The 23,056-nt window shown below is 35.7% G+C and overlaps 1 protein-coding gene across 1 annotated transcript in view; it reads left to right on the top strand.

Annotated features, from left to right (window-relative positions):
- Positions 1 to 23,056, top strand: part of ABCD3 (ATP binding cassette subfamily D member 3) — a 76,905-nt gene that overhangs the window by 26,681 nt on the left and 27,168 nt on the right. Inside the window, exons 3-8 of the mRNA XM_061121335.1 lie at positions 4,665 to 4,763; positions 10,227 to 10,315; positions 18,167 to 18,236; positions 19,593 to 19,690; positions 20,052 to 20,175; positions 22,363 to 22,419. Coding sequence (XP_060977318.1) covers positions 4,665 to 4,763; positions 10,227 to 10,315; positions 18,167 to 18,236; positions 19,593 to 19,690; positions 20,052 to 20,175; positions 22,363 to 22,419 — 537 coding nt within the window. The remainder of the gene's footprint in view (positions 1 to 4,664; positions 4,764 to 10,226; positions 10,316 to 18,166; positions 18,237 to 19,592; positions 19,691 to 20,051; positions 20,176 to 22,362; positions 22,420 to 23,056) is intronic.

Here is a 23,056-nt window from a genome sequence, read left to right as displayed (position 1 = left end):
TCTAACACCTGCTGGGTTAGGTGCAAGGTATCATGTACAAATTTAATTTGTCTTCTCTTTCTCGCAATTGCTGATAGTATTGACTAGGTTAGGACAAGAAAATTCCTCTGTGGCATCTCTTAATATTTGTTTTTTTGGTTACGGTTTATTTAGCTGTGACTATATCCAAATGTCACAAAATCTGGGTCTTTGTTTTTCCATTAAGGCCACGATAGTTTTATAAGGAATATCAAATTCCTTGATAAATTTATTAATTCATTTATTAAGTCAGTCTGTCACCAAGTATTGATTCAGTACCTCATGTATGCCTGGCATTGTTCTGATTTTGTGTGTATAGCAGTTACAGAAGTTCCTACCATCACGGAGCTTATGTCAGCTAATATGCTAATACGATATTCTTGACAAAGAGCAAAACTAGAAGGGTTTGATGTGACTCATTCCTGGCAAACTCCTGCTGGCTTCTTGTGATTAGAGTCTCTGAGGTCTACCTGAGCCCTCGTATTAATGTCTGTTCTCTGAATAGCCTGGATATTGACATCAAGTTGCTACTCTTTCATTTCCATAGTCTAAAAAATGGGACATTGTATGCTTATCTTGTTATTTCCATCTTCATAATCTCTCATATATAAGTTATACCTGAGTCTTCAAAGCTTAGTTATCTTAGTGATATCATTATCTGTATACCACCATACCTGCAAGTTTTAGGATATGACTGAAACTATTCAGTACATCAGTATTTATTCACACATTTTAAAATTCTTCCTATTTTTTGTATATTCTAAAAAACATCTACTTGTTTGCTACTCATATAGTATAAGCAAGATAAATTTAGTTTTAGAGCAAATGGTTGGCAAAAAAAAGGTTTAAGACAGTGTACATATTGGTACCACATTTGTAGGTAAATTTATAGGAAGTGCACACACAGACGTATTGGTAAGATCTGTGCCAAATGTTAATAGTTGACATCTCTAAATGGTAGATTTAGGCTCTGTTTTTGCTTGTCAGAATTTTCTAATTTTTCTACAGTGAATGTGTCTCTTATGAGGGGAAGCAATTAGAATTTCCTTCATTGAAATTTTTAGTCTTTGGTAGGATGGGTTGAGGTGAGATAATTTTCATAAGACATGAGATTTAAGGAGAAAAAATTTTAGAGAAGAGTATAAAGAGTGTTGACTTGATTTTAAAATATTCTTTTAATTTTGATATAATACACAGGATATAAAATTCAAAATATATAAAGATAACTCTGTGCTGGGTTTGGCATTTAGCATTCCCATGCATATTTTTATCCTTTTGAGGTATGTGTATAGCTCCATAAACACTATAGGTAGAATTATTTTGCTTATGGGAAAATTTTATGAATCAAATCATTGTATTTATTCTGCTTTTTTTCAGCATATTTTTTTTTAAGATCCATCTATGTCGATAGCTATAGACCTAGTTAATTTAACCACTCTAGTATTCTCTTGTATAAATATGAGCTGCTTCCTTTTCTGCAATTGTGTAGTCTTCACTGCATAAATTTGCCATGATTTATGTAGTATCTCATAATTGATGCACATTTAGGTTTTTAATTTTACAGTATTATAAAACCGTATACGAATTTTTTCATTTATGTATTTAAGCACATGTGCAGGAATACCTCTAGGATAAGTTTCTGAAAGTAAATTTGCTGGATTGTTTTGCCTATAACAGTGAGTATACATTGTACATTTTGATGGATACAGCATAATAGTTGTGTTGATGTACAGTTTCTCTAACAATATACAGAGGTGCTTACACTTTTGTCAGTACCCTGTGACCTTTTATTTGCTATTTCAAGCATCTGTCTTTTTTGGTCAACTCTAGTTCATGTCATCTTTCTAAGTTGATTGACACATCAGTAGAATCTCATTGTCCTTTGGCATTGTTGCCTCCTGAATGTTAGGGACATTTTTTTTTTTTTTCTGATTGCATTATTACTTTAGCTTCCTAAATGGTCTTTAATGGTTTTTTCCCCTATGATTTGCATGTCAGATTTATATCATCAAAGTGTTTTTTTTAATATTTTTAAAAATTACTGGGAAGTTTATAGGTGGAGGAAGTCAATTGTGAATTTAAAATGAATTCTTAGAAGAGACGTAGTGTTTATGAGATGTACTGTCTCTGTAGTTATTTGCATTTAGATTGGTTTCAGGTATGAATTTTATTATGTGTCAAGAATTGTGGAGCACCTTGATATTTCTTCAGCCTTTCTGAGTCAGCCCTTTAGTCCAGGTGTCTGGTGTTTCCTGACTTTAGGAACTATATAGTTCCCTTTATGGATTTAAATTAACAAAAATAATAGTCAGGTTTCAGACAGCATAAGAAATAGGAGCAGTGACAATAGGAACAGGAGAAAAAGAGGAGGGGAAGTTATATACCAGGTAAAGTGCTAATTATATACCAGGTACTTCATTGTTACTTTCTTATAACTTTTTTTTTTTTTAAACCTTCCTCATGGTTTGCCCTAGATCCTTTCTTTAGAGCAGCTAGAAATAGTAGTCCTTTGTTTAAATCAGAAGTGGTCATTTTATCTTGAAATTATTCTAAGGCTCAAGTTAGAAATGGAGACGGTATTGACTACAGGTGGGATGAAGTGAGGTCGGGAGGCAGTTTAACTTTTTGTTTTAAGGTAGTTGATGTTATATTGCTTTCTCTTTATTCTTCCTGTACTTTCAGTTTGGGTGGGGGAGTGAAAGGAGAGATTCAGGTTGAAGTTGTAAAGTTTGGCTTGAGGAGAATAAACTAGCTAGAGTAAATCGACTGTGAATAGGGTGTTTTAAGTTTTGTTCACTAGTGTATCCCTATGATTTAGAATAACGCCTGGGACCAAGTAAATATTTAATGAATGAATGCATATACATGTGAATGAAGTAGACTTTGGCCTGTGACTCAGTAGGATGAGGTTTATAACCTTTCTAAGTTTTGAAAGACCTGACCTTTGTTCTAGCAGGAATCAAAGGTACATAAGTTGATTCTTAAACAGTTATTTCTGTCTTAGTCTTTCTGACCAAACTGCACATTCAGTGCCTTCATTTCTTAGTCTACAATTCTGTACTCTATGCAGTGACTGTTCATTAGGATTACATATATAAAGCTCTTAGTACAGTGTCTGACATGTGGATGGTAGCTTATTATTCTAATTCAGTTTACAGGCTACTCACTTAAGGTTTGTTAATAAGTTAGATATTAATTTAATTAAAGCACATTTACAACAAAGTTTGTCTAATAGAATTTACTATACCATGGCTATTTGTTTATCACGGGCATAGTATCAAGAGCATAGTAGTTAGTAAATAAGTGAGCAGAGATTATGGGAGCTGGGGAAAGGAGCTAAATTGAGGATGAGGTCCTTCTGGAGAGTCTTGCCTGTTCTGACAAGTTTCTTCTGCCGGTTCTTCCAGACAGCCCAAAGATAATAAGGTAAATAACGTCCACTATACCCAGTTCACGTCACTTTTTTCTTATCCTTACAATTGGTTGTATCTTGGTTGTATCTCGATTTTCATGGACCAGTGGAAATGAAGAAATGTCTGAGCGTCGTCTCTGTAGCTCAGATGGTTAAGAATCTGCTTGCGGTGCAGGAGACCTGGGTTCGATCCCTAGTTTGGGAGGATCCTCTGGAGAAGGGAATGGCGATCCACTCCAGTATTCGAGGATCCCATGGACAGAGGAGCCTGGCAGACTGCAGTCCATGGGGCCGCAAAGAGTCGGGCACGACTGAGTGACCGATGCTACTAGTAGGATGGCTTGCTGCTCTTCTTTGTCTTCGGTGGTCTCCCTCCTCACTGACAGTGAACTCTGAATCCTGTCCATGGCTTCAGGGCTCTGCTCCGCAGGGCCCTGCCCAGCCCTCCTCTCCTCCATCCCCTCTGCCCTGTCATCTTGCTCTTCAGCGCGCGCACCGGTTTTAGTCCTGAAAGGGTCTGGGCCTGGTGTTCCTGCGCTCTACTGCCCTCACCCCAGGAGATCTTTCTTCTCATGCTTTTCTTTTTCTCTTGACCCTGCCTGGTCTGTCTGTAGTAACTTGTTTATTGGTTTATTTTTACCTGTGTTTCCCCTGCTAGAATGTGAACTGAATGAGTGAGGGAAGCTTGTCTGTCTTTGAATTCTTAAGGAAGAGAGTGCACATTAGAAATGCTAAAAGATCAATCTAGGAATCCGAATGTTTCCTGTAGTGGATAGAAGGAAAATTCCTGTTCAAGATTTTTTTTTTTAAATTCTGTTGTTAATCAGGAAGTGGATAATGAACAAACAGGAAGTACTTGACCATTTCTTAGTTGTCCTCTGACCTCATCTTCTACTGCTATCTCTTGCTCACGGCTCCAGCCAGATTGGGCGTTTTGTTGTTAAATGGGCTTTCACCTTGGTATTTGGCACTTACTGTTTTTTCCATTTGCGATGTTCTTTTTCCATATATTTTCTGCAGTTTCAGAACTTATCATCTCCTTTTTCAGTTTTTGGTAACATCTTATTTTTTTGAAAGCATGTTTGAATATGAAGAACAGTATAGGACTGTGTTCTTCAAATACAGTGTCCATCTTGATAATTGTTTATATTGACTTAGATGAAACGGTTTTTAAATCTTCTTTGTTATAGCTATTTAAAAAGCTTTCTTTCTTTCTTTTTTTTTTTTAATGTAGAAAGAGGGGAAAAAAGAGCGAGCTATGGTGGACAGGGTGTTTTTTTCAAGACTCATTCGAATCCTGAAAATCATGGTACCTAAAACATTTTGTAAAGAGGTAAGTCTTATGAAATTATTGCTTTATGAAACTGTTCAGTGTTCACCTTAAATGGTTACATGAGGTCAGAACAACAGAATTATAAAGCCTTCGTTCTGCTACAGGTCAAATATCTCCTCTGTCTCTTCCAGTGAAGACTAAATTTTTGTCTAAGTCATTGCCTGTCTTGCAAATACCCTTGTTGTTCACTGCCAGTTTTTAAATGATTTTCTATTGCTTGTAAAATATTATTTTATTATATTTTATATGAAATACTGGAGTACTTCAGTACAGCTATCCTAAATGGTGTTACTTTATTATATTGAAGACAAGATTAAACTTAGAAAGATCTTTTTATTACTTTAAGATGTTAACAAGTAACACTGATACAAAATATGTTTGAAGGTTGCTTTTTCATATTTGATTTAATGTTTTTAAGATACCTGAATTCTTTATTTTTAGGAAATGAACTGGTTGTCGGAGTAAAATTTTATTATTTTCTTTGCCATTCTATCAAGATATCTTATCTTTGTCACTATTTATTATTTTTAATGATTAAAAAATAAAATAATACTGCGTTCTCCATCTTTAATTACCTTAGTATTTTCCTTTTGTACAACTGGAAATATTATCACCTTTGACTCTTTCTCCTCTCCATACATACCTGTCATCCTTTTAGTCATTGGTATCTGCTAATTTTTCTTTCTAAATATTCTTCCCTAGATACTACAGTGTTTTTCAATTAGCCTCATTTCAAAGAATCTCTCCTTTTAAAATCTTTTCTGCCAAATTCGTCTTCTTCAAACATAATTGTTTCCTACTCTTCACATTTTAAAAATCATTAGCTTTATAATCTAGTGACAGCTAGAAAAGGGTAGGACATTAAAGCACAGTAATCCTCAGAGAAAAGACACATTCCTCCGTCTACTGTGCTTGCTCTCCTTCCCCTCACTTTAGCATCATGTCTTGTTGACTCTACCCTTAAGAAACTCTGAAAAGTAATTTAATAACACTTGTTTTTTTCATAATTAGATAATGTGTTTAGATAGTATCACCCACTCAGTGGATGTGCATTTGAGCAAATTCCAGAAGACAGTGAAGGACAGGGAAGTTGGCGTGCAGCAATCCATGGTCGCAGAGACACAACTTAGCGACTGAACAACAGCGTGTTTCAAGGAGGAAAATTGGATATGCACTTTTTAAATCTGCTTCATCCCTTATATTTTAAATGTTTTTTTCCAAGTACCCTTGAGTTTCTCTTTGATTAGTCCCTTACTTCCCTTTTATACTGTTCTCCATTACTTGGATTATTATAATCTCTTAATTGGTCTTCTTTTTTAACCAGTATTTCTTTCTAAAACACTTACAAGAACATTTGGCTTCTTTTATCTTGTAAATCACACCCGGACTTTGCTTTTCTTTTCAATATCATATAAGAGTCTTTGCTGTTGTATAGCCAGGCCCTGTGTTCTCATTTTTTAATGACACCATGTTTATGACAACACCCACAACAAAAAATATGTTTTGAAAACAGCTTAATGCTCACTATCTTCTTTGGGAAGGCGCGCCATGTATCTTCCAGGGATAGTTAATTGTTTCCTCATTCCAAAACCTACCTGACTTTGAAGAATCTTTATTTAAAATATAAGCTTTGCTGGAAAGATTTGTGTTACACGTCCCCCTCCCCCTCCATCACTTTACAGCTTAATGTTCATTTAACCTTTTAGCAGGGGTTTGCTGAATATAAAGTGAATGTGAGACATTGGATAGATCTCTGGGAGTTAGTAAGTAGCTTGACAAGCCTAACTTGGCCAACCTTCCAGTTCTGTCAAGGTGTATCCATGCCACAGAGCCAGTTTATGAATCATCTTTGAGGGACAGAAAAATACAGGCTTAATCCCAGTTCAAGAAAGTGAAATAAACTCTAGTAGAAATCACAGATAATTAAAGGTAGAGATAGAGATTATGGAATAAATAAAAATACTGCATATGAATATATGGAAGTTCATCTATATCTTGAGGTGAGGGACTGCCTAAATCAGGCTCTTCTTTAGTTTCTGACATATTCTGCAAACCCAGGAATGGAATTATGGTGATTCTAAGGACATCTTTTGCACAAAAAATGCATTTCCGGATGGTCAGTAGTCAAAAGTTTAGTAGATTTTGCTAAAGTGAGCCAAATAAACTTGGTAGTTATTTTAAGAATAAGTTAAGCAAAGTCTGAGCGACTGAGCTGAACTGAACTGCACTGAAGCAAAGTACATAAAATAAAGGAATATATAAGCTGTCTTTGTCTAATGTTACCTTTATTCCTCAAATGATTAATTTAGGATTGAGACTGTATTTAAGGTCTCAAAGTTAGCATTATAGTTAGTGTCATCTGCAGAGACCATTTATTAAAAATCAGTGGGTTCTTCTGTTGTCAGTTTAATACCTAACTTTGAGATGGTGGGACAAGGTAGGAAGATGGAACCCTTCTTGCCAGCAACTCTGGGAAACATTGGGGGAGCAGCTGTCACAACTCAGTCCCATAGACTCTTTTTTGACGTTGTTTTCTTTCTTATGGATTCATTTATTACTTCTGTGTTTTTGACTCCCTGTCTTGTCTTTCACATTTTTAGTACCTTCACCTTTTCTGAAAACAAGATTTGTTTGCAAAAATTGCAGAAGTCATAGATGCATTTGCCCCTCAATTCTGTAAATTCAAAATCAAACACTTTATCCAGCAAACATTTCCCCTGCCGTACCCCTCCTCTCTGATGTTAGCTTCTGTGTTGCTGTATATATTCTTCCAATTTAGAAAGATTAAGGTCAGTTTTGAATGGTTGTGTGTGGGAGTTGGAGGCTGGAGTGTAGATTCTGGTCCCACACCCAAGACAGTTGACTCCTCACCAGTGACTCAGCCTCTCATCTCTCCTCAGTAATCTATCTCTCCCAGCATTGCTTAAGTAATGTTCTTTAAACAAGAGTTTTTAATATTTTGTTCTACCTGAAAGCTTGCAGTAGTTTTTTAAGCTCTGCTGGATATGATAATTCATGTGGTTTTAATCTATTTTTTATTTTCCATTAAATCTTTTTTTTTAAACTCATAATCCTCATTCTCTTTTTGGTTTACTTGGTTTATTTGATGTATTTCTAATGTCATAACCCTCTTTTATTGCTTCACACCTTCCAGTTTGCCACTTATTGCATGATGTGATGCAAATATACTTACTTACATTGGTCTGTTTTCTTACTTGTTATGTGTAAATCTTGCGTTAATAACTAAATTGAAAGCCCTGCTAGAGCAGGGGCACTGCCTATTAAAGATTTTTCTAACAAATTGAACCAAATTTATTCTACTTAAGCAAATTTAGGCTTCAGTATTTGTTGATAATTGTATATTGATAGTTGTCATTTTTCATTAGAGTTGTATATTAAAAATATAAGACAATCACAATACATTGTAATTTAGGTAGTCTTAAGTTATACTGCTGGTTTCTGTCACTGACTAATTATGTGAAGGCAAATCATTGACCTGCCTAGGATTCACTTTTTAATTAAATTCTGGTTAATGGTGATCTCCAAGAGGGTTTACACCAAAGGGGACCTTCCCATCCTAGTGCCCCCATCCCTGTGGTCACCCCTTTGACCCATGCCTCCACAGGAGACCCTCCCAACACTAACAGGTAGTTTTGTTTCAATCTCCTGTGGGATTGCTGCTCCTTTCCTCTGAGTCTTCAGTTCAGTTCAGTTCAGTCACTCAGTCGTGTCCAACTCTTTGTGACCCCATGGACTGCAGCACGCCAGGCCTCCCTGTCCATCACCAACTCCCAGAGTTTACTCAAACTCATGTCCATCAAGTCAATGATGCCATCCAACCATCTCATCCTCTGTCGTCCCCGTCTCCTCCTGCCCTCAATCTCTCCCAGCATCAGAGTCTTTTCAAATGAATCAGTTCTTCACATCAGGTGGCCAAAGTATTGGAGTTTCAGCTTCAGCATCAGTCCTTCCAATGAATATTCAGGACTGATTTCCTCTAGGATGGACTGACTGGATCTCCTTGCAGTCCAAGGGACTCTAAAGAGTCTTCTCCAACACCACAGTTCAAAAGCCTTAATTCTTTGGCGCTCAGCTTTCTTCACAGTCCAACTCTCACATCCATACATGACCACTGGAAAAACCATAGCCTTGACTAGATGGACCTTTGTTGGCAAAGTAATGTCTCTGCTTTTTAATATGCTGTCTAGGTTGGTCATAACTTTTCTTTCAAGGAGTAAGCGTCTTTTAATTTCATGACTGCAGTCACCATCCGCAGTGATTTTGGAGCCCAAGAAAATAAAGTCTTCTGTTTCCCCATCTATTTGCCATGAAATGATGGGACCGGATGCCATGATCTTAGTTTTCTGAATGTTGAGCTTTAAGCCAATTTTTTCCACTCTCCTCTTTCACTTTCATCAAGAGGCTCTTTAGTTCTTCTTTGCTTTCAGCCATAAGGGTGGTGTCATCTGCATATCTGAGGTTATTGATATTTCTCCCGGCAATCTTGATTTCAGCTTGTGCTTCATCCAGCCCAGTGTTTCTCATGATGTACTCAGCATATAAGTCCTGGTACATGCAAAGTTTTGTTTGTGCCGTCCCAAGACTGGAATCTCTGTTTCCCCCAGTCCTGTGGAAGTCTTGTAATCAAATCCCACTGGCCTTCAAAGTCTGATACCCTGGGGATTCCCAGTCCCTTTATCAGATCCCCAGGCTGGGAAGCCTGACGTGGGATTCAGAACCTTCACAACAGTGGGAGAACTTCTTTTGGTATTATTTTCCCTGGTGGCTCAGACGGTAAAGTGTCTGCTCGCGATGTGGGAGACCCGGGTTCAATCCCCGGGTTGGGAAGATCCCCTGGAGAAGGAAATGGCAATCCACCCCAGTACTCTTGCCTAGAAAATTCCATGGATGGAGTAGCCTGGTGGGCTACAATCCATGGGGTCACAAAGAGTCAGACATGACTGAGCGACTTCACTTTCACTTTCTCCAGTTTATGGGTCACCCACCTGGCGGGTACGGGCTTTGATTTTATCATGATTGTGGTGCCCCTCGTACCATCTTGCTACAGTTTCTTCTTTGTCTTTGGATGTGGAGTATCTTTTTTTGGTAGTTTTCAGCATCCTCCTGTCAATGGTTGTTCAACAGCTACTTGTGACTTTGGTGTTCTTGCAGGAGGAGATGACGGCACGTCTTTCTACTCCACCATCTTGAGCTGGAAGCACTTTTTAATTCTGGATGAAAAAGTTAGATTAACTGATCTACAAGGCCATTTCCATTTATAATATATACTTAAACTTCTTTCAAAAATATATTGAAAAATTACCTGTCAGTAAAATGTCAGCCAACTACAGTAAAGCTAGAGTAAAGCTTTGAATTTAGAAGCCAAAAATCTTTACCAGAGTAATGATTCTTTTAACTTTCTAAAATGCATTTAATTAATTTACTATACCTGGTTTATTTTAGACAGGTTACTTGATACTTATTGCTGTTATGCTGGTGTCTCGAACATACTGTGATGTTTGGATGATCCAAAATGGGACACTCATTGAAAGGTACTTTTCATCTTCCTCCCTTTTTGTATGAAATACTAACTTGTGTCATATTTAAGCATTATCTTAAGCAAGAAATAGATTCTAATTAGGTATAAATAATGTAAGTCAAATTATGTCTTTGTTCATTTATTTAGTAGATACTGATTGACTGTCTCCCTTGTGCCATAGGCAGAGATAAGGATGTACCTGTTAGTGAACAGGAGAGACCCTAGCAGAGCTGGCAGTGTATAGAGGGGTCAGAGACAAGTACACAGAAAATTGTGGGACACCCTGGTGGTCCAGTGGTTTAGACTCTGTGCTTCCACTGCAGGGCCACTGATCTGAGTCGTTGGGAACTAAGATCCTCCGTGCTGTGTGACATGGCCAAAAAGAAAAAAAAAAAAAAAAAAAGGAATGTGCTGTATATTAAATTCTGTAGTGGGAACTTAAGTCGCCAAATTGGATGTCTGATATTAATGAGATAATTTGAGGAAAATATCAAAGCATTTCAGGGAATCCTGTTGAGAATGTTTATTAAACAAAAATTATAAGGCATTTCCTTCAATTCCTGAAGTTAGTGCTTTGTGTATATTTTTTTTACAGTCTTTGTACATATTATTAATCACTGTAATAGATGACTTTGAATTTGAAAACAAAAATAACAGTTATGATATTAACTTTTATCTGTAAATAAAGGATTTATTCCTTGTGATAATACCAATTTGAATGTCAGTAAAAAATTTTTTCTTGGCATTTTGTTTCTTGGTATGTAGTATTTTATCAGAAAATTTCTTAAAACATTTAAGATAACTTTTTAAATGACAGTACTTAAAATTTTTAAATGCTCCCAAATTTTGAAAGTATTTTTTTTCTTTGACATCCTTGATTCATGACTTGAGAGGATTTGTAGGAGAGGAAGAATGTTTTATGCAGATATTTTCTGACTCCTGTATCTAGAAAAACGAAGAAGGTTGTGTGCATGGGAGTAAAGCCCCAACCACAGATCTCTGAATATGTAAATTCCACATGCCTTAGAATATGTGTATGGGTGTCCTGGGGCTTTCCTGGTGGCTCAGATGGTAAAGAATCCACCTGCAGTGAAGGAGACTTGGGTTCAATCCCTGGGTTGGGAAGATCTCCTGGAAAAGGGAATGGGTTACCCACTCCAGTGTTTTTGTCTGGAGAATTCCATGAACAGCGGAGCCTGGCAGGCTATCAGTAGGGTATAGATGCTAATATTCAACTCAGGACTCCCTGAATCCTTTGGTTAGCCCCATGCCTTTTTATTTTAATCAAGGTAATGTATGGATAGCTTAAGAAGTAAAACATGAATATAGTTTAATATTAAATAACCTTACAGAACTTAATCACAAAACCGGCAATCCTCTGTGATTCCTGGAGCCAACTTTCTATTCTTGCTCTTTCATCTCTTTCTTTGTCTCTCCACTTCATTGTAACATGCTTACGTTACTGTCTCTAGATTTTTCAGTTTTAGACACTATGTATGTTTGTTTATCTCTTAGAAGATGAGAGTTAGCTCTTTTACACTCCTACACTGTGTCCATGCTCATTCTTGCAATGTTGTATCACAGTTTTTTGTTAAACCAGAATTTATTGTTTACATAATTTTGATTATTATTTACAGCTGAGCCACATGCTCTTCTTTGGTAGTTTCTTTTACATACAACTTTTTGTTTTTCCTGGCATTTATAAACTGCAGGTTTTTGTGTACATTAATTTTTTACCTACTTACTAATTCAGCTCAAGCTTATTTCAACACTTTAAAATCTCAATTTTGTAATATGTCAAACACACCAGATAACTTATTGATTTTTACTTCTATTACCATCCCTCCCCATACCTCTTTTAGTTTTCTGTCTTCCTGCTCTCATCAGGATTGATTGTGCTTTAGTTCCACTAAATAGCAGTCATGTTTGAATTTACTTTTATCATGATCTTAGGAATTTTTTTCATCTTCCTCTCCTGCATTAAATAACTCCTGTCTTCTGGATCTTTGGTTTTCCTCTTCCTCAGTTTACTCTGTCTTTTTGGCATATACAGTCTTTTTCTGAGAAAAGGTTACAAGGGAAGTAAAATTTTGAGACCTTGTAGGTCTGATAAAGTCTTCTGTTCTCACACTTGATTGATAATTTAGCTTTATTTATGCATTCTAAATTGGAAGTCACTTTTTGTCATGCAGAAAGCATCACCCTGTTGTCTTCTATAGTGTTCTGTGGTTCTCAACCTGGCTGCGGAATAATTAAACTCATCTGGGGAATTTTGAGAACTACTAATGCCTGGGCCTACCCCATGGGATTCTGATTCAATTAGTTATTCCTTTTTTGAAGCATCCCAGGTGATCCTACTGTGTAGCCAAGGTTAGAAACTACTGATCCAGTTTCCACATTGGGTGTTAGGCCCAATCCTATGCTGGTTGCCCACCCTTAGTAGCAGATCTGCTTTGACCCACTTTGGTAGCTTTATTATTTCTTTATTATTGATTCTGTATTGCTAGTGTTTAGGCATTTCACTGAATGTTAGTGTGAATTTCTTTTTGCATTCCTTGTCATTGTGCTAGGCTCTTTCAGTCTCATTCTTCATTCCAAAGTAATTTCTTGTGTTTTTAAAAAAGTTCTTCCTCTCCATTTTTTTTCTTTACTTTTTCTGAAATTCTTACTATCTGAGTGTTGGACTTCCTGGACTGATCATCTGACTGTAATTTCTCTTCTATTTACATCTCTGACATTTTATTGTATATTCTAGGAGATTTCTTTTATCATCCAGTGAATTTTTGTTTTAATTTATTTCCAAGTACTATCTTTTTGTATGAATGTTCATTTTTGGTAGTAGTCATTCTTTCAAGTCTTTAACTTTCACTGTCCTTTGTTATTCTGATCTTTGTCATTCATGTTAGGGCTTTCCTCAAGCCCTTACTCTTGGCTGTGTATTCATATTTAACTTGTTAGAAGCCAAGTTGTCGGATTATTGATTGTCTGGTTTCCCTGAAGGGAATTTGTAGGGAGAGTCTAGTCAGTTTTGTGTGTGTGTGTGTGCGCGCGCGTGTCCCAGTGAGAAATCTTCTAAAGAATCCTAAGAAGTATTTGTTGCTGCTAGCACATCGGCTTTAGCAGGATCAGTTTCATTGCTAAGTTATCTTTCTGTGAGCTTTGTGCACAAGTAATTTGAGTCCTTTGTATAATTAATATAGAGAAGACTTTTATGTCCTTTTACAAACTATAGAATTTTATTTATTTTTCCTTTGGCTTTACTTATTATTTGACTGCCATATCTGTTAATAAAAATAGTCTTCCTAACTATAGCGTTATTAATTACCTGTGGCAAAAATAACAGGTTACATCCACTATGAACATTATATTAGATATGTATGTATGTCACATGATACATATAAATGTATCACATGACACATGTGATAAATATGTCACATAATACCTATAAAGAACCCTGCACAATCATGGTATAGTATAGAAGATTATTTAAAAAAATTTTTTCCCTTCTTTCAGATTTTGTGATTTCATGTTTTTGTAACCTAAAAGAATAATTTTTATCTAGGGATTTCCAACTTTAATTAAATAGATGCTTATTTTAATTTTCTCAAAGACTGAATGCTCTGGAGAAAAATGCATTACTAAAAGTAGTTCAGTTCAGTCACTCAGTCGTGTCTGACTCTTTGCAACCCCATGGACTGCAGCACACCAGAGCTCCCTGTCCATCACCAACTCCCGGAGTTTACTCAGACTCGTGTCCATTGAATCAGTGATGCCATCCAACCATCTTATCCTCTGTTGTCCCCTTCTCCTCCTGCCCTCAATCTTTCCTAGCATCAGGGTCTTTTCAAATGAGTCAGCTCTTCACATCAGGTAGCCAAAGTATTGGAGTTTCAGCTTCAATATCAGTCCTTCCAATGAACAAACACCCAGGACTGATCTCCTTTAGGATGGACTGGTTGGATCTCCTTGCAGTCCAAGGGACTCTCAAGAGTCTTCTCCAACACCACAGTTCAGAAGCATCAATTCTTCGGTGCTCAGCTTTCTTTATAGTCCAACTCTCACATCCATACATGACCACTGGAAAAACCATCACTTTGACTAGACTAAGAGTAGGTGGTGCATTAATTGGTGATGGTGGATAAGAAGAAATTATTGTGTAGCATGAGCCAACTTATAATTCTGCCAGAGTAATCAACTTGTTGGATACTCAGTTTTAAAATTTAGTTATGAGATGTAGAAAAAGTAAGAAAACAAAAAATTTTAAGAGTTTTAAAAAGCATATTATTTTGCTGTAATTTAAACTTGCAGAGATGTTGCAAGAATAATACAAGGATCTTCTTATTGTGGACTTAAAAAATTACTCACAACCTAAAAGTTAAGAGTTTTAGTTTTTAGTCTGTGGGAATTTTTAGTCTGTGTTTTAGTCTGTGGGAATTTTTAGGGGAATTTTAGGGAATTTTAGTGGGATTTAAAATTTTTAAATTAATTTTAAAATTTTAGGGAATTTTAGTGGGAATTTTAGTCTGTGTTTTAGTCTGTGGGAATTTTTAGAACTTCAAGCCCAGGAGACAGCATCGCCAGTGACCCTGAGAGAACTGCTCCAAGGAGGCGAGGGGAGGAGCCAGGTTATATAGAAGTTTTGCAACCAAGGGCAAAACTGAAGGGCAAAAGTCTGAACATCAAGAGGTTATTGTTACTTAAAGAAAACCAACTATCCCAAGTTAAGGAATTTAGCGCTTTTCTATATATGGGGAAATGCAAGAGTCTGGGCTCACAGAAATTCGTTCCTTTAATATGCACCGCACCTATCCGGGGCCAGTGTCCTGTTTTCCCGTCCTGAGCCTCCTTTCCTCAGAGCTCATTGTAAGGAGCAGCCGCAGTCTGATGGCTGCTAGGTGGCACGTATTCCTTCCTTCCTGAGTACCCTCAGAGCTCACAGCTTAACCAGCTGTGGTGGCTTCAGTTGCTGATGACTGTGACATCCTTTGTTTACTGATATGACAGGAAATATTGCATTTCTCATTATATTCTTAACATACACTCATGGATTCTAAAGCAGCCGTTTTAAAGTTAATTGTTGAGGTCAGGAGGTTTTGAGCACGAGCCACCCATTCTCCTTGCTTGACCGTGTGATAAGCCTTTCTCTGCTCTAAAAATTTAAAAAGTTAATTGTTAACTTTCTCCTGAATGTTTTTGAGCTTCTGCTGTGCATGAGATATTTGATATTTGGTCAAACGTAAAGTTCTAAGATACTGTGAATTCGTAATATAAAACAGTTTGATTTGAAAAATTAACACATTTCTTTAACCTGCTACTAAAGCCACATTGTAAATTTGTCTTTTCCATTTTGACTCTTCCAAGGTGTGTTTAGATTCATATACACTTCTGCTAAAATAGAGTCTCAAAGAGACTTGTTAAGATCCTTAATGTGCTTAATTTTAGTATCCTTTACATCTTTTAGGCTTACCTGTTAGCAGTGACTAATGTCTTTGGAATGGGGCAAATTTTAATAGCATACCCTTCTTTAAGGTAGAGGTTGACATTTCTATGATATGGAAGGTAATCCTTCATATCTTGTTGCTGTTGCTAGAGAGGAAGAAATTTTCCTCTACTCTCCTGGGTTCTTCTAGCTGATTTAAGAATTAAATTGACATGAGACAGATTAACAGGAGAAAATGAAAGAAAATTTTAATAACATATATACATTGGAGAGACCCTGGAGAACTTAGTAACTCTCCAAAATGGCCAAAGCCCTCATCTTAAAGACCATCTTCAGCTAAAAACAGAAGAGGGTGTTAGGGGCAGTGGTTTGGGACTTTACAGGGTAGACAGACAATTTACATGAAGATGGAAAAGTAAACGCTTGGTAAACAAATGTTTGCTGGGCCTTGTGGCCCAGACTTAGAGTGGACTCAGAGTAGACTGATATCTGATTCCCTCAGCACATTTGGCCCATGTGCTTTGCAGATAAATGTGGTCATAGCTCTGTCCTGGGAGCAAGGCCTTTTTTTCTAAATTCTTTAGGCAGCTAAGGGGAAGACAAAAAAGAAAGGCTTCCTAAGACTTCTGTTTCTTTAAAATAATCAGACTAAAACTAGCCTGAGGCCAAAGAGATGCATTTTGGCAAATTTTGTTCCCCTATACTGCCATATGTTATCATAAATGTATATTTTATTTTCACCCACTTGGCTGAAAGTAACATTTTAAAATTACAAAACTATCTTAATTCCTATATGTTTTAGAAGTAATTATGATTGGGACTACTGTAAAATTACTCTTTATTGATTATTATTTTTCTTTTGCAGCGGAATAATAAGCAGAAATAAAGCTTTATTCAAGAAACCATTTTTTAAATTTATAGCTGCTACTCCAATGGTAAACCATTGCTGAATGATGGCATGTGCTTTACCAGTGTTTGATAATCTTGTGTGTTTCACAGCTTGGGCAGCGCTAAAGCACTTTGATTTTATGTGAAGTTTGGTTCAGTTTTAATTTAAACCTCTAAACTTTTGTGCTGTCTTAATTGCTTCTCATCTCTAATATTCTTGCCGCTGTAGACAACATTTTTGTGTGGTTCTATTTTAACTTTTTTCTAGTTCAGCTTAAATTTCTTTTCTGTTTAAATTTTCAGCAGCTATGTCAAGATTAGATTATTAATTTTTCTATCGGTCTAGAGTAACATTTCCCAAAATATGTTCTTTGGAATCTTAGCTATGGCGGAGGAAATGCTACAGTGCTACAAACCTGTCTCGAGAGTTTTACAATGTATAATATACTTGAGAGCTTTGAGAGGCTCTTTGGTGAAGAAATTTGTTAGCTTTAACTCAGGTTTTCCCAAATTTCTTTGACCGTGGAACTTTTTTGCCCTAAAAGATCAGTTCATGTTACTTGGCATTATTCACCTACTCCCTCATAAAAAGCAAATTATTTCTCTGTCAGTGTGTATCCCAGTCATTTGTGTGTATGTGTGTGTGTGTGTGGAGCTAGGTTTGAATCATTTAGCACAATTGTTTTTCAAAATACATTTAATTTGCTTTTGGGAATATTAGTATTATTTGGAAAAAAAGTACATGATCAAATAAATTATATTTTTTTCACTAGTGCATTTGGTAGTCAAAGATCCTTTACTTATAATGATATCGTGGCTTTCTAGGTTAAAAGTAGTGGAATCCTTAAATTCTTAGTGGATATTTTAAAAACAGAAAATATTTAAAATAGATTAAAAAAGAATAAAAGATCTTGTTTCATTGAAATCCCACTACCATCTGTTTTGATAAAATTTTCTTAGGACCACAGTTAATTGCTTTCTTAGTTGCTTTTGCTCTCCAATAGCAGAATTGAGTAGTTGCAGCAGAGACCTTATGGCCTGCAAAGCTTAAGACGGTTGCTCTCGACCCTTTATAATAAGAAAGGTTTGCTGATTTCTCATTAGTCTGTCTCCCTGCCATTAGTTCATACAAATGACAATCAGGATGTTAAAATATTTAAAACAAACAAATACTAGTTTGTTTTATCCACAGTGATCCATTCCTGGGTCTGTAAAGTTAATTGTTTCACCATATAAAACCCCTTTTGTGACTGCTTAATTAAGCCTGCTGTTTAATTATCATTTTTATGAAGGAAAGAACTAGCTATTATTCTTATTTAATTTTGCCATTTATAGAGTCATTTCCAGGCAAGCTGTTTAAAATGATAAAATTTCAAAAGTTCATGCTTTTGTTAGAAAATGATTTTAGCATCTTTTTTATTGATTCATTCGATTCAATAAAATTTTCTGAAAATAATTCTAGAGATTTACAGAGGAGTTTTTTGTGACAAATATTGCTTCTTTTGCAACTAATGCATTGCATGTGGTGGTTTGCAGTGGTATCATTGGTCGTAGCAGAAAAGATTTCAAGAAATACTTATTCAACTTCATCGCTGCTATGCCTCTCGTAAGTGTTATTTCTTTAAAAATTTTTACATAGAAAAAAATTGCATCTTACTAAAATCTTTTAAGAATTTTTACTTGTTAAGTTCTTTAAAGATTTATATGCTAAATTTTTTCAAGTTTAGTTTTGTAACTTATAGGAAATGTATCAATGCAAACCTTTATACTAGATGGAAAACTTAAAGGAATTATGCTTGGATCAGTTTCTTTGCATCATATGTAGGTATGTACAACTGGAGATGATGTTTTTTGACGATTAGGCCAGGGTTTCTCATACTAATATCTCACTAGATGGAAGTAGTATCCCTCCTGAAGCTGTGACAACAAAAAATGTCTTCAGTGTCTCCAAACATTGCCAGATTTCCTGTGAGGGCTAAGGTGAAGTTGTGGAGGCAGTGAGCTGAGGGCAGAAATCCTGGTTGAGAGTCATTGATGTAGGCTATAAACTCTTACTTGAACCACTAACGTGATTTAAGTTGAATTGAAATTTATTGCCTGGATTTACTAAAAATAAAGATAAGTGGTCCAAATCATAAGTAATTTTCTTAGCTTGAGTGTTTATTTTATTGGCACAATAAGAATTTTAGTATTGTTTGCGTAAGAGTAATAGGGAGGAGCTTGATTGTAAAATTTACTTGATTGTAAAATCTAATTATTAGAAAATATGTCGGATTTAATAAAGCTTGAGGATAGTCATACGTGGAAAACCTTCTAAAAGAGAAAATTAAGCAGAGTTGGTATCAATCAAAGACTGAGATTCAGCAGACCAGTGTTTTCTTGACAAAATTTTTATGTAAATGTGACTTTAGAACTGTGGAAGAATTAATTTTAATACAGTGGTGGAAAAGAGTAAAGGTGACTCCAGAAATAATCTAGAAAATGGCATTAATTGGTGTAAAACTTGTAGTATTTTTTTTAACAGATGCAAATGCAGTGTGTATAGAATTCCATTAGTTAGGATTGTAGTGCTGGTAGTAGCAAAGAAAAGATATATTAAGCATGTATGTCAGTACTCCTGAAGCAAGTTCTTTACATCAAATAAAAAGGTGACAAATTTGGCCTTTTGTTTGTTTATACACACCTTCCCCACTGCAAAAAGTTGCAAGATTCTTTTCATAATTAATACTAATATATTTTAAAATTAATTTTCAAGTAAAGGGTAATAGCTGATTGCATTTGATGTAGCATATTCTCTGTGTGTTTGGGAATGTTAAGTAAAGCAGAACTGAATTATATCAATTCAAACTATCAGTTATTAAAAAATTATAGGATTTGGGACAAAGCCAATGATAGGGAAATAAATTATGATTTCATAAGTAGAAATGAAGCAAAACTAATAATGTGTGTTTGTTTGTTTTAGATTTCTCTGGTTAATAACTTCTTGAAGTTTGGGTTAAATGAGCTCAAACTGTGCTTCCGAGTAAGATTAACCAAGTACCTCTATGAGGAGTATCTCCAGTAAGTGATAACCTAATTTTATATTAAAAATACTTAAAAAATAATACTTATGATAATGAGATATAGAAGTGTTTCTTTTTTATTAGATATGTTTTTCAAGTGAATTGCTCTTGAACCAGAAGCATATAGGGAAAGATCTCAACTACTTGGAATCTAATCCTGACTCTTCCCTTAACTGGCAAATCATCCTTCTCTAGACTGGCATCTTCATCTCTAAAATAAGTTAGGACAATCTTTAGGTCCTCTTCTAGCCCCAAATTTTTCTGTTTCTACAGATTTGCACTACATAATGTAATGTGATTTTTGTTGTTGTTGTTTTTTGGAATCATTTGTTTTAGTCATCTTCTTCTTGTTGTTTTAGAGCTTTCACATATTATAAAATGGGAAATCTGGACAACAGAATAGCCAATCCGGACCAGCTACTTACACAAGACGTAGAAAAGTTTTGTAACAGTGTAGTTGATCTGTATTCCAATCTTAGTAAGGTAAGTTTGTTTGTTTTTGTTGTTAATTTGCTAAATTTTGACTCTAAGCAAATGTATATGATGAACATGACAGCAGCCTATTTAAATACTTTTAAAAGTATTTAATGCTTTTATAAAAAAAAATTATAAAGTTCTTATAATGGTCTTAACTACAACTGCTTAATTTTTTAAGTTATTGTTGTGAGGTGCCATGGCCAAGAACTGAGGATCTAGTGTCTCGTAAAGATTTTATGAGAATTTTGCATGCTGATTTCAGTAAAATAGCAGAAACTTGGATTTTTTATCTTTTGACCTGTGTACTTCTGGCAGTTGTTAAAGTTTAATGGTCAATTTATTTTTAATGGACAACCATAACCCTGGGCGTAGACGTCTTCCTACCCATTTCTCTGCTTCAGTAGTTCTAATTCTAATAGCTCATTTAAGTAAAAAAATTTTCACAAGCTATTAGTATATTTCAGTTTTTCTAATTACTGTTTTTCCCCCTTTCCAGAATATTGCCAGAGCTTTGACTCTGACCTTAGCCAGTTTTTTTCATGCTGGTTATATCAGCTCTTACTCTTCTTGTCTCACCAACCTTACAGTGTTTGCTATGATTTTCTCATTAAGCCATTTTGTTTGCCTTTACTTCCTGCATTAGCTGGGAGGTGCAGTGGGCATCTAGAAGATTGTCTGCCTAGCATTCTCTCCCCTCTTCCTCTCAGATGCCCCATTTCTCATCTGATCCACACGACTGCTCTTGGTCTGTGGTCGGAGCTTGTCTCAAAGTGGACCACTTTTAGTGAATCTTGCTTTGGGCCACAGTTGGTCCAAGTATCCAGTTTTGAGACAGAAGACTGTATACAAGGGGCTGGGTCACAATGGAAGACTAGGAATGCTGCTTCTTCAACCATGTGAATAGTAGGATAGGCAGGTCTTAGAAAAATAATGTGTATTCACAAGAACTTTAACCCTCTTGACAGGCCTACTTACTACTAAGATACCTTTTCACTTCATGCCAAACTTTGTCCTTTATTTAGCTCTCTTTAAGTCTTTACTGATCCAAAGTCTAGAAACTGAGGTAGCAACAAATTGCTCAGTAATCCAGCTGCCTTTTTCCTCTTCCCATTACGACATTTTAAAGTTTGTTCTCCGTGTGTGTGTGGTGGTTGGGGTTGGGAAGGAGAGGTGCTGTGTACATTATTCTTGTAATTCCGTAGACCTTGTTGTGTATTCTTTATTATGTCTTGGCACTTGAGTTAGTCCATAGCTCAGGACTTATCACATCTGCAATAAAGAAAAATGTTAGCAAATTAACTAATTGTAGTGGTGCTATATACTACAGTATATTTACTTTATAAGATATGTAATTGTTTGAACTCTGACTTAAATTGAATCATTATTTTTGTCAGTAATTTAAGTGCATTTGAACTTTATATGTATAGGTAAGTACACCTAACTTCTTGATAGTTCATAAGATAGGAAAGAAAAGGTTCATCTTAGTACAAGCCAATTATGAACCAACCCCCCATCCTAGTAATGATGTAGATATTAGAAAAGGTGGCTATGGACTTAAATGAACATGATTTGGGTTTCTTGAAAAATACTTCAAAATATGTACAACTTTTGGTATGTCAATTGAATTGTCTGTATGTGAAGAGCAGTAAATTAATGATATTTTAGTTTTAGGAGCTTGAGTTTTAGATCATAAAATTAGATTTATAAGCTTACTCAACATATTTAACATACAGATGTTGTGATAAAGTCCAACATCAAGAGCAGAAAGAGTCTCTCATTTTTCAGATGAAGATATATAGAAACCAGAAAAATGGGTAGTAGATTTGGGGTTATAATTCAGATCATTTTCTTGCATCTTTATACTACATTGAGAAATTGCTAAGGAAGTAATGGTTAGTTGTCACAGTAGGGCTATCTTAGTTGATGGAAAGTGGTAAATATTTTCCCTAATTGATGGTCAGTAGACATTGATCAGGCTGTCTCCATTTTGAGCTTCTTGACAATAAGAACTGTGTCTTTTATATATTCATCGAGCTACGTACTGTACAGTACCTTATACATAGTGAGAACTCTACATGTTGACAATTATGTGTTAAATGTTGACTAGCGTTTTGTATTTAACATGTTTATTAGCTATCAGTGTAGGCGGTTTTGTTCTTTTTAATTTTGTGCTTTCTGATGTTTATTTTACAGCCATTTTTAGACATAGTTTTGTATATCTTCAGGTTAACCAGTGCAATAGGAGCTCAGGTGAGTTTACATTTTCTGTCTTTTAAATTGCTATAATACTGTGCTCTGAATAGCTGGATGGTTTGTTGGAATTTTTATGTATCTCAAAGAGTATAATTTTACAAGTTTAGCTAATAAAGTCTGGTTATAAAATAATACTCTACTAGAGATTTTTAAAGTTTTCTGATTCAGCTTTTCAGTTTTTCTTAAGCCAAACACTCGGAAAATTTTTGTGGTTTTAATAACCAGAAATGCTTAAACATTGAACACACCTGTATTTATTGTTGCAAGGTAATGTCTAAAAGGGGCTTCACTGGTAGCTCAGCTGGTAAAGAATCCACTGTAATTAAGTAGACCCCGGTTTGATTCCTGGGTCGGGAAGATCTCCTGGAGAAGGGATAGGCTACCCACTCCAGTATTCCTGGGCTTACTTGGTAGCTCAGCTGGTAAAGAATCTGCCTGAAATGTGGGATACCTGGGTTTGACTGCTGGGTTGGGAAGATCCCCTGGAGAAGGGAAAGGCTACCCACTCCAATATTCTGGCCTGGAGAATTTTGTATAGTCATTGGGGTCGCAAAGAATCAGACGACTGAGCGACTTTCACTTTCTTTTTTATTTCAGTGCTGAAAAAGAGATTTGGAGACAGCTATTTTAATAT

Source organism: Dama dama, chromosome 20 (genome assembly GCF_033118175.1).
Source record: "Dama dama isolate Ldn47 chromosome 20, ASM3311817v1, whole genome shotgun sequence".
Taxonomy (NCBI): domain Eukaryota; kingdom Metazoa; phylum Chordata; class Mammalia; order Artiodactyla; family Cervidae; genus Dama; species Dama dama.
This window is presented reverse-complemented; position numbering and strand designations above follow the sequence as displayed.